Below are 12,810 nucleotides of genomic sequence, written 5' to 3' on the forward strand. Positions count from 1 at the left end.
TGTTCTGCTAAGTGCATGAAACCTCATATGGAGTTACCCCATATCATATGGTGTGATGGGGTTTTGCTGTCACACCATATGATTTATTTGTCACACTATATGATATAATCTGTATTTTCCTACATAAATAATGTTTTTTTCAAAGATATGTTTAATTAATAGTTTAGTGTTATACATATTTTAACATATTTAACATTTTGTTAACATTTATTATTTAATATGTGGCACCTATTACCCAAGTGCTATACAATATCTGGTGGAATTCTGTTTTACAAAGTTCTGAGTTTTTAACAGTGATCCTTTATGTGATATATTTGTCTTAAACTGTGATTTATTGTTTGTGAAATGCATATATTCACATTTTTGCGTTAACAAATTGTTATTTGGTGTAATTTATCATATGGTGTGACACCATATCATTTGGTGTGACATCAAGAAACATCAAGAAATTATGAAAATAAAAAGGCTTTCGGAGTCTAAATCATACAAATCTGAATGTAACAGATAGGAAATAGGGTCAGCAAACATTGTATGAATTTCATTTCTTTTGTATCAAGATATGTCCAAATTAATATGAAGTTTATTGAAAGATTAGGGACAAATGCCTTACTTTGTGTATTGATGAATAAATATACTGTAAAATATAATACATTTCCACAAGGAAATGCTAGATCTTGATGAAGTAAAGATAGAAGATTATGATACACTGACTCACATAAAAAATATATACCACATTATAGTTTTACACACAATAACTTTCATGTCACACCATATGATAATTTTAGCCACTAACACAAGACATTAGTGAATAAATATGAATTTCAATACAAATTCTAAAAGATCATACATATTTTGGGAATGGGAGAGTCAGTACAAGTGATTTCCATGCATAATATCTGAATTTTTTTTCAAAAACTTTTTTTCGGCCTAAAACGTCAACCACCCATGGGTCACATTGGAGTGCTCATTATTTCATTTTCTCCAATAGCTGTGTTCATATTGTACACACACATATTGTATGTGTTCATATTGTTAGTGGCAGTTTGCCACTAACCTCCCATTTATTTTTCACATTCTCCTTATCATTCAAATTCTTGATCTCGCTGAGCCCTACAGTATATCCATTTGCCAAAACTGTGCATGTTTTTGATTGAAGAAATAATGAAATCCCTGTGATGCATATTCACATCAATACAAATAAGCACGGCTGATTATAATGAATTAACTACTGTATATTCAACAAATATATTTAAGGCAAATATTTTAGGCTTATTTGAATATTACCTCTAAATGATCTGGAGATTGCATGCAACCTTTTCAGTTAGTTTGGCAACACTACTGCTTAGTGCTTATAGAGAGAAAGAGAGAGAGAAATAAAGAGAGAGAGAGAGAGAGAGAGAGAGAGAGAGAGAGAGAGAATGGAGAAGGGAGGGAGGGAGGACATAAGGAATGTTGGACCGAAAGTTGAGGAGGAGAGGCCCAGGCTTTGATCGCTGGCCCGTAGTGGCCGCTGTGTAGGGATATGGCTGAACAGCTTCCGAGGAACGTCGCCTGAAATTCCTCCTTGCCTGCGCTCCAATCCTGTCCTGTAAAATCACTTCTAGTCACTGAGATGCCGGCAGCTGTGAAAACACTTCTGAAGACGGGCCTTTGGAGCCGCGGCTGCAGCCTTTCTCTCTAGCCTACTGGGTCCTAATTTCTTAAGCACTGTCTAAGTGGCGCGTTCCAAGCAAACCTGAGATGCACTCATCTGTTGGTAATGGGAAGTCTCCCACACTCAAATTTAGTATACTATGTTAGAATTACTATAGTGTTAAAATGAAAGATTTGCTTGTTTTTTTTACACACAAATGTAGGTCTAATTATATTTAGATGCTATTTGTGATACAAAAAGGCAAATCACTGTTATGTATCATGTGTCCTTCATTATTAGGAAAGATGTTTTTTAAAACAAGTGTCTTCATGAGCCTCATAAGCCTGGCATGGCACATCTTTTGAGTCTATGAGAGTTTTTTTCATTGATTAATCAGAGATCAACTTGGACTCACATGCGGGGATCAGTGAATTTCTCATTTTGTAATTGTGTAGGCCTAGGCCTATTCCTTTAAAATTCAGTCGGACAGCTTCACCAAAGGCATTTGGATGGAAAATGTGAAATGTGATGACAGTTTTAACTATTTCAGATCAGTTCATGTAGGCAGTCATCCCAATATTATTACACTTTAATTTGATTGATAAATGAATGAGCCCTGAGTCTACATAAAGAAGCATGCTGATATATTATCCATGTCAGTGTTCAATCGTGGTGTATTGTTGCTTTAAATCACATGTGACCCGCGGTGATTGTGAATGGGTGCAGCGGAAACCCCGCCTTTCACGGATATGACGAAAACCAATGGGAAAGCCTGATACGCCAAGGAAGAACGTCATTTCAGTAGCCGTCGTGTTGGGATTGGAATGCCAGAGTGAAACAATCGGAGCAAGCAGACAGACTCTCCAAATTAGTCTTTGGAGTCGAGATTGTCCCTGTCAAATACTATATCGTGTCATCGCCTAAGAATGTGCATGTCAAACAACGGTTTTCGACGACTTATGTGACTGTACGATTCTTTACTTTTAACAGACATAGAGCCTAACGTGAGCAGTAGGAATGGAACTAAAGGTGCGTTTGTCTAGATAAAGGGGATATGATAAGATGTTTAGAAATGCAGGGATTTGTCCGGCTAGATCATTGTAGTTAGTCTAACCTGGCCGCCTTTGCGAAAACGAACTTGGAGCACTGGACTGGACATGACCTGGACAGTAAACTCTACCGCTATTGCAGTTAGAAATGCGTTGAAGTCTTGACTGATTTGTTTAAGTTTCCTTTATCCTGCTACTGTGGTAGCCCACTGGGCAGCAACTCTTCACGATAGCTATCGAGAGTAGCCTACTGGTACAACGTTAGCTATCATTGCAACTCACCAGGTGAGTGAAATGGAACGTCAGTACTCAACACGTATTATTTGTAAACATTTTGGGGGACAGTCAGGATTACCTTGACTTGCAAGCCTATGAAGATTGTCTAACTGCACGCAGCTAGATATAACAAAGAACATACCGAGGAGCGGAGGTGTAGATGATCCACAGAAGTCGCCCACATGCGCTGGATTTTGGAACGGAATAAGAAGGTGGAAGACGTGAGATCAAAATCCTTGCAGGCTGGTGGAAGATGGCGGAGCTCTGTAGTTGGAGGTGGTGAGAGAGAAACTTCAGGGCGCTTTGGATTCATTAGTGCACACCGTGACCCGGATCAAAGGACCCATGCAAGCCAAAAAACGGTATTTAATTCTATTCTCTGCCTGCGCATGTGTCGTTTTACTGTTTTACTTTGGAGTGGTGCAGCTCCCGGCTTCCAGGAGAAACCAGAACCGGCGTGATGATCACAGCCGCAGTGGATATCATGCGAGTCCGCACTGGCCTCACTTTTCGGACCCCCTGCAGCCTTTCATTCCTTGGGATCAATCCGAGACCGAGGACTACAACGTTCACATGTCGCCAAGGCAGAAGAGAGATGCCAATTCCGGGGTGTACAGGGGCAAACGGTGTCGCATGGACTCCTGCTTTGATTTTTCCCTTTGTAAAAAGAATGGCTTTAAAGTTTACGTTTACCCGCAGCAAAAGGGTGAGAAAATCTCAGAAAGTTACCAAAACATTCTCTCCTCCATTGAAGCATCCCGGTTCTACACATCGGACCCTGGGCAAGCTTGCTTGTTTGTTTTGAACTTGGACACTTTGGATAGGGACCAGCTGTCTCCTCAGTATGTGCACAACCTGAAATCAAAGATCCAGAACTTGCATGTTTGGAATAACGGTCGGAACCATCTTATATTTAACTTGTACTCGGGGACATGGCCGGACTACACGGAGGATTTGGGTTTCGATATTGGCGAGGCCATGCTCGCCAAGGCAAGCATAAGCACCGAGAACTTCAGGCCCAACTTCGACGTGTCCATTCCTCTATTCTCTAAAGATCACCCAAGGACCGGTGGGGATAGGGGCTTTTTAAAGTACAATAACATACCACCTTTGAGGAAATATGTGCTGGTGTTTAAGGGTAAAAGGTACCTCACGGGCATAGGCTCGGACACCAGGAATGCCCTGTATCATGTCCACAACTCCGAGGACGTGGTGCTCCTCACCACATGCAAACATGGCAAAGACTGGCAGAAGCACAAGGATGCCCGCTGTGACAAGGACAACGCAGAGTATGACAAGTAAGTGAAAGTCACACTTGTAACAGCAACCACTGGGTGAACTCGCCATGGCCATTTGTTCCCTATATCGGCCTCTTACTACCAATAGAGCAGATGCCACCCATAGCACATGATGCCTCAGTAAAATGACTCATGGTTTATTTGTGGGTGGGTGCGTATGTATATATATATATATATATATTTGTGTGACAGTCTAATGTTAGCGTTTCTGCATAGCCTCTACTCTGTCCATTTCACGGTCAAAGAGGGCTGGATAACCCGGGGGCCTATTCTCCAAGTGTTATATGACCAACTGCCAAGTGCAGTCACAAGACCCAGAGGGAGTTTTTAAGTTTACTGTAATGTGATTGGGAAGATGGAAACTTGTGGCACTGTTGGGGCACGTGCATGAAATTGCATCACAGATGAATGAAACTCGTTCACTTTCAGGAAGCCCTTTCTCTTTCAGGAAGCCCTTTCTAGAGAAAACAGTACAAGTCCCTAAGTTCTAAAGGTTGAGGTGTTCTGGCCGACTTGTTGCAGTTAGCACCAGTTATCCATGCATTCAAATACCTGAACTCATGTCTGTTGTGGGGCCAACAACCCATGAAACCTTCATCACCACTCTCAGACTACAGTTGTCTTAGCCAAAATGTGTGGTGGTGTTTACATCCATCATCATCATCATCATCATCATCATCATCATCATCATCATCATTATTATGACCTCACTGACCTCAGTGTTGTTGCGTGCGTGCTCACGAGGTGAATTGCCTTTGCTGTGGGGTTTGATATAAAAGGATTGAGAAGAATAGCTATTAGGGGGATTAAGGGGCCAGGGGAAAGCGCTGATAGAAACTCCATGAACTTGTTTGTAGCTGTGACGTCAGTGCTGAAGAAGACACGTGCATGTTTTGCATGATTTGGAATCTGTCGGTCGGTCGCCGGGTAACTTGTTGCTCTCACATGTACAGCCTGTCAACTTTCTGGCTTCCACAAACTGTAGCTTTCTGCCTTCTGGCATGTTTAACATCAGGTGATGTACAGTTGTTGGTCTCAGTGACCCACTCTGTTGGCATGTGAGTTCTATCTATAAAAAAATATTTGTTCAGCCCTCACGGGGGAAAAGCTCCCGTGTTAAATGTCATGGCTTAAATATTTTCCGCATGTGAGTGAAATGGGCTAAAGTGTGTCTTCAGTGACAGTGCATTTTGGGAGTGATGAAATTGGATTAAAGCAAAGACCATGGTGCGCATTCGTTTAGTTCAGGGGTACCCGGACATGCCTCCACTACGGGAGCCCCCCCAATCCCCTCATCCGTCTCCTTTTTGGAAGCGGACGTTGCGGAGCGCCGGGGCGGGTGAGGGAGAGAGAGAGAGAGAGAGAGAGAGAGAGAGAGAGAGAGGGCCGGGCCAGACCAGGGCAGGGGGAGAGAGAGTGCGGATCCACCCCATGCCCCCCCCCCCCCCCCCCCTCAAACGCGTCGGCCGTCTCGTGTTTCCACCGGCTGAGCTCAGTGGCCCGGGGGCCGCATGCCTGTTGTCACTGGCGACTGCGGGGCGCTGTGTGTGTCGCACAGGAGCTCTGCGAGGGATTAGGCGGAACAAAGGTCCTGGTGCCAGCGGGGGGAAAGGAGGCCTAACGAGGCCTTCCCCCTGTTTGCACAGGCATTTCCCAGACCCTGCCGCTGTGCCCCTCGGTGCGCCGGTGTCCTGCGTGAACTCTCGCGGCGCGCTGGCTTGACCTTTTGACCTCTCCGTCTGCCCTCTGCCCGCGACGAGAGCGAAGCCTCCCGAGTCATGGGAGACATTGCGTGCCATCGCCATGGTGATGCGGTTGGGTGTTTTTGGCCGTTTTGGTGTTTGGCATTTGAGTTGCTGTGCTGTGTGACCTGGGGTTACCAGATTTGTTATTAATTTTTCCCCCCCTTTAATACAAAGGCAGATCTGTGCAGAGGGACCAGCCAGTTGCCACAAGGCATCATGGTTGTTCTGAGCTTCCAAGGGTTTCCATGGCGCTCACTAGAAAGCTGGTGATGCATAAGACAACTTTTAGAGCAGTATTGCTGGGCAGTGTTACAGAGTATTGCTGTTTGGGTACGTTTCCATTGATATTGGGCTTCTTTTTTTCTTCTTCTTGAGGACTTAAAGCATCAGTAAGCAAATTATCATGATCAACCAGTCAGAGTACACGGGACCGATCATGTGGTTGCCCGGTAGCATTGCTCAAAAACTTTATGAGTATCACGCTAGAACTATGAATCAAATGACTTTGACTTTACAAGCATGTCACCACTTAGGATTGGAATTTGCTGTGGACAGCAGAGATGGGCTATGTCCTGAATGTTAATTTAGGCCAGCTCCGAGTAAGTAAAAATGTTGTCTGTAGACCTACACCTTGCTTGTGCCGAACAGAAGTGCTTAAGTGACAACCTGGAATTTAGAGGCAAAAGGAAAGGCTGTAATTTGCTGTGTGTGAGCTGCAGAGCTTTGCAGAAAAAGCAGTGTGCCTTCAAAGGCAGAGATTCCAGTGTTTGTTTTCCGGGATGCTGACCGTGTTTGTCTGTATGGTGGGTAGAAGTGTGTGTGGGTGTGGGTGTGTGTGTGTGGGTGTGGGTGTGGGTGTGTGGGTGGGTGGGTGAGTGTGGGTATTTTATGATCCCGTCTGAGTATGCAGCAGAGTCTTGTCTTTTAGAATGCTCTTCTGGCCTGTCCTCCCTCCTCTCCCCATTCCTCTAAAATGCAGGAGATATGCACACATGCTACACATCCCACTTGTATCCTCTGACAACCCTGTGTTTATGCCCCTGCCGACAGGCAGCAATAGCTGTTTTTGTAAGTGGCTGTTTTTCGGAGCGCTGCAGAATAGCACATTGACAAAAGACGACACAGATGTGCCAGTTGTGGAACATGGCCTAAAAACACACTCACATCATGGCTGTACAAGCAGTGTTGCCAGGGCATATGATGAAAAGCAAGCAGCAGGTCTCTGAAAATAAGCCCAAAAGAAGCGACCCAAGACCAAATAGTTAGCATCCACTCCCCGAAAACCCTGATGTTACGGGGCGGTCATGGGGCGGTCATGTTAGAGGAGCCTACAGTTACAGCGTAGAGTCGACAGCACAGAGGCATAGGTTAAAATGCCCTCTCTGTGTACTTGTAGGCGCTATACGTGGAATCTACACAGAAACAACAGATACGAAGCAAGCCCAAATGAAAACGACTGCATTAAAAGCACGCCCCCAAAACAACCCGCAACCTGTGACTTCACAAAAAACAAGCCCAAAGTTGCTTCTGATAAGCGTACTGTGGCAACACTGTACCAGCTCAGAGACCAGAGATCTGATCAGAGAGTTCTCCGCCTGATCGGTTGCAGGAAGTTGTTGAACATGACTCTTCCTGTGCATTGAAAAAAAAAAAAAAAAGCTAGTGGTTTTTGAGAGTGATGAATTAATTATCAGCAATATTTTAATCATGTTTTCATCTACTTAATGTCACGCTGAATTTTAAACTCTGTTCATGCCTAATTTATGGCTCCACCACTAGATCTTCTCACCCACGTCCCTGGACTGCATTTGCAATGCTGCATATTCATTGAGGGAAATTTCCAAAGGACATTAACTGGTGCAAATGGAATTAAGGCAGCTCATCTGACCTTTTGAAAAGCAGCCCAGATTTGAGTTGATTCTGTCAGCTGAACACAATGGGAGCTACAAAATGCCAGTGCGTGGAGCAATGATGGGCGAACTTACAAACAAGAGTGGCTTGGAGAGACAATGGAGTGAAGCAAAGCTCACACACACACACACACACACGCACACACACACACACACCCTGCTTTGTGTGTGATCCAAGGATGTGCTGTTGTGTCTACTTTGTGCATGCGTTTCATTTTCAGTCTGCGCTTCAGCCCTGGTTAGCGTTGATGATGTGCTAGCTTTTGACTTGTTTTGACTGCCGAGACAGCAGCTGAACAGGTCAGCAGCATTGCCTTGTACGGTAAGCGCTAAAATACGGGAGTGAGGGGAAGAGATGACTGCATTTTCACGGAAGGAGGAACAACTGATGAGTGGCAGGCAGTAAAATTGCTCTTCTAATGTTTTTTTGGTCCTTTCTAACCTAGTTTCCCCTTCAGGCAAACTTTTACTTTATGATTCATTTATTACTCTCTTATTTTTTTTGTCACAAAGATTTGTATTGGCTCGTAGGGCTGATCTTGAAGATTAAACAAAATATAGCCTATATTTTGGCTCTGTCGCTGAAGAATTGCATCAGAATGAATTGATGGTGTTGGCTTGATTTAATAACGATAAAGCCACACACTTTAATGCCAAATCACAACGTAAAAATGGCCCCTGAAGAGCAAGTGGCCTATTAGTTGGCATAGGCCATGCTGCCTTCTGTCATTTCACACATCTGCCACTTTCTACTGGTGGCATGCTTCTACAAAGACTGTATCTGGGTCATGTAGCCAATTTCAAATGAACTGGAGATACATTAGTAATTCTATTTCAATTTTTGTGCTTACTGAAGTGTGCCAATTATTTGTACCCTTGAAATGCTGGTCAAAGATATGGGCGTCTTCTTATGATGCAACCTAAACTTTTATTATTATTATTATTATTATTATTATTATTTAATTATGCTTTCTCAGTAGACGGCCTTTGCTCCTCTCGGTGAAGAGCTGCAAGTAGTGTGTGTGCGGCCGGTCACCGTCTAAGTCACTGCCTGTTGCATTATGTAACAGTGGATTTGCACTTGAGTTTGCCCTATTAACGAGCCTAATCACATTAACTGCTCCCCAATCCTTTGCGATGAGGTTTCCCTTACCAGCGCACCGAGTTAACTGGCCTTGCTTTGACTTTGTGGGCTTGTGAATACTAAATGCTGCAAAGCTTTAGCTGTCTATCGGATAACTGACACTAGAACGAAGAAGGCAAAATGTAAATGTTGTGAAGGCAGAATGTAGTTGGATAAGCTGAATCTGTAGAGGCGTGGGCTAGACAGTGCAGTCTGTGGTTTAACTAGGTGGAAGTAATTGTTTTTTTCCCCTCTCCACAACCCATTGTGTGTCAAAATCCCCCTTTGCTCTGTCACTAACAACAAGGAAGTTGTGATGGTCCACATTCAGCCTCTGAAAACATCAGCCGCCCCAAAACTAACAGGCTCTCCTCCCAGAGCGAAAGTGCAAAACATCTTGCATGCCTGGTGGTGTTCTGCAATTGGATTGTGAGATCACTGATCGAGAGGCAATCAGTGCCCAGATTTATCATCACTTTTAAAAGCCTAAGTTACAATGCTGTAATGTGGCACGGATGAACGATCTGAGCTAGTCTGCAAGTTACTTGGTGGAAACATCACCTGAAATAATTGCAAGTAGAACAGTTAATGTTGGCAACATGCACATAACCACATGTGTTGCCTTACTTCACTTACTTCACAGCCTACAACCAAGGTGAGTCTGGCCAGGGTGTTCCACACTTTAGTCTGAATCGTGATGATCACCAAGCTGATCTCTGTTCGGTATGTTTTCTTAGTTGTGTGCAGAGAACCCGGAGGAAATGAGGATTCGTCCATCCCTCACTGCCTCGTTATCAGAACCATACCACGCAGACTCAGGGGTCTCTCCTGGGTATAGGCCTAACGAATGCTTGAAAGCACCACACTCTTTACGAATGCAGTGTTCGTAAATCCTGCTGTGGACACTCAAAGAGGCAGGTGTTTGTTTATCTTTGAGGTTTGAGGTTTGAACATGTTGGAGCCCCTCCCACCCCCACACACACACTCATTCTCTCTCTCTCACACACACACAAACAAACAAACAAACACACACACACACACACACACACACACACACACACACACACGCACGCACGCCTCCCACCTCTGCTATGCTAGTCTATGTTTTGAGCCTTCAGTCACAGATACAAGTCGATTTGGATTTCTGTTTCAAGCCTGAGCCCATGCCAGAGAATTCTCGCATTTGGAAATTCCCGTATGGCCCCTTCGACGGCTCCCGAGCTTCTGAGCGCGAGCTCCATCTCATTTAGCTTCCGGGCAGATTCATGCTCCCCTCCCTGGAAAACCGAACGCTCCTGTGCCTTTTGAGCTGGACGAGTCTGCATCGGACCCCGATGGCTGGGGGCGCTTTGCTAGCACGCGTTTTGTAAACCAGTGGAGAAACTCCCATTCATTCAGTATTTCTAAAGCTAAACCTTTAAGGGGTGGAGGGGAAAGAACATTGTTTGAGTACGGCCTCTCATTTGGAATGCACAAGCAATGAATTGCCCTGAATGCGGAGGAGGAGGCTAATGAAAACACTACTACTAAAGATGAGTCTGGTTTCCCAGCGCTCGCTGAGTGAATTTGTGATGATGTTATCGCCGTGCTCTGTGTTCATCTTCTCTCAGTAATGAGGTAACCACAGGGAAACTGCCCGACTTCCCATGGTGTTTGGCAATGGGCTTTCTTATCATCATTATGCTGTTGCTAATTAGGTATGTTACATACTGGGGAAATGGTTCCGCAAGGCGTCTTGTAAAAATTTAACAGTGACTGGTTGCTGGGTCCAATGCTCAAGCACACAAAATTAGTGACCCAACGTTTAACTTTAGCAGCGAAGTCAAAGAGACTGTTGTCATGATGCTTTAAAGAGTTGTATAAATAACCCCAGGTTCCACATGATTGGATTGCACCTTGAGGAGAACTGCGGTGGTGTGTGCATTTAGTTATGTATATGTGTGGGAGTGTGAACAGATGTTGTTATGTGTTCCATAACAGCACGCCATTTTAACTGTATGACCAATAGTAAAGAACTAGGCCGAAAGGCTCCACTATTCAAACTAAGTTGGTGAATCCATTAGATTGTTAATCAGACTCAACTTGTCTTGACTTTTTTAATGGTGTAAATGCGCTGGATCCTAAGTTTGTGGATCTTAGGGGATTTATGCGTTTGTAGTTCTACCATCAAGAGCCGTGAATCTGGAAACCAGATGGCTGGAGCAGTGGGAAAGGGTGGGAAAGCACCAGCCGTGCCGTGCCGTGCCGTCCTCTCCGCGTGACAGCGGGATGCAAGGAGGAAGTCGGAAGAGTTTGCCCAATAAACGGCTCCGTAATTCCCAATAAATCCGTCAGCCCCTAATGTTCCCAATCTCCGCTCCGCATTCACAGGAAGGTGAACACCAAGATGTGATCTTGTGGTCGCCGTGTGATGTTTGTGTGGAGTTTATATTTAGCAGTTGTGCAGAGAGAGAGAGAGGGGTGCGCAGGGCTCGGAGGGGGTGAGGCATAGCCTTTCACTGTACATGTGCCCACTGGAAATGCATTCCTTGACCTTGATGCGCTTGGCGCCGGGTTCTGCCAACCGAGCCACTCACGGGGTTGCCAGATCATGAGGTGGGGAATTTACTCTGAAAACAGAGCCGGTGTTTACCTGCTACTGATGCCATTGTGGTCAGTCGGTGCCAGACAGATTTGCGGTCCAGTCATATGAGTTTGGACACGGTCAGCGGCAACGTTGGTGTGCAGTAAAGCTGTTTAAAAAATAACAAAAAAAAACAAATGAGAGGATTTGAAAGTGTCTGCGGTTTCATCCGACGCAGCACGTTGTTGGACAGGTTCACTGGAACTGTTCATTAAAACCTAAACCGTACAGACCCTCTCGCCGTCTGTTTCTGACGGAGCGGAGCGGGAGGTAACCAAGCATGGCGGGCGCCGCAGGTCTGCCCTGGCAGTGGGGTAGGCAGGCGGGCGGACAGCGGGCATTTAACATGCGGGACACGCCGTCGGAGCAGCGCGTTCAACAGCCACGGCAGCACCAGTCATGATGAGGCCCGCTGACTTGAGTTTGCTCAGGGGCCAGTAGGGTTTAAACCTCTAGTCTATAGGGAGGGAAAGCCATCATTGCTTTGCTGTGGGTACAGTGTCAGCTCCTGAGACTTTCCTGTTGTATGTTGTCTTGTGACAATGGTTTGGTCACACTGTGTTAGCAAAGTGTACATTTGCTGGATACTCTTTATATGGATGAATGTAGGGTTTTCAGGAATGCATGTATCGTATGTAAAAAAAACTATACTCAAATACACATGTAAATGATGTTCTCATAGTCAAATTATATTTGGTATTTCCCCAAGTATAGATTCTGCAGTAATACTGGAAGCACATTCACAAAGAACACCATGGGAATGACTGACAAGATATTACTTAGCCTCTTGCGAATCATTTTGTTTCAACTGATACAAAGAGATGAAGACATGGCCCCTTTCCCCTACCTCTAAATCCCATAAATGTGTGTGTGTGTGTGTGGAAGAGAGACTGTTTGGTGTGAATGGAAGAGAGAGTGTGTGTGTGTGTGTGTGTTTATGTCCAGCTTATGAGAGCAGCTTGACATGCCTTTACGTTACTCCACTGTCTTACTTTCACTGCTCCCCTCAATTCCCCGGTTCTGGCTGTGAGCAGCGGGAGGAAGGAGAGCCGGTGACTGCCTGGCTCTCCTCTCACTATGGCTTAGCCAGCGCCTGGGATTAAACCCACCGCTATAAATACATCTCGCCAGCTCACGTCAGCTTGCCTTCACG

General features: G+C 45.0%; 1 protein-coding gene across 1 annotated transcript in view; it reads left to right on the forward strand.

Annotated features, from left to right (window-relative positions):
* The first annotated feature begins 2,466 nt into the window (after window positions 1-2,466).
* The window catches only part of LOC134082849 (exostosin-1a), a 42,104-nt gene continuing 31,760 nt past the window's right edge, over window positions 2,467-12,810 (forward strand). Inside the window, exon 1 of the mRNA XM_062538858.1 lies at window positions 2,467-4,256. Within this exon, the coding sequence (XP_062394842.1) occupies window positions 3,304-4,256 (953 nt within the window). The 5' untranslated portion in view covers window positions 2,467-3,303. The remainder of the gene's footprint in view (window positions 4,257-12,810) is intronic.

The sequence above is a fragment of the Sardina pilchardus genome, chromosome 6, assembly GCF_963854185.1.
Source record: "Sardina pilchardus chromosome 6, fSarPil1.1, whole genome shotgun sequence".
NCBI lineage: Eukaryota > Metazoa > Chordata > Actinopteri > Clupeiformes > Clupeidae > Sardina > Sardina pilchardus.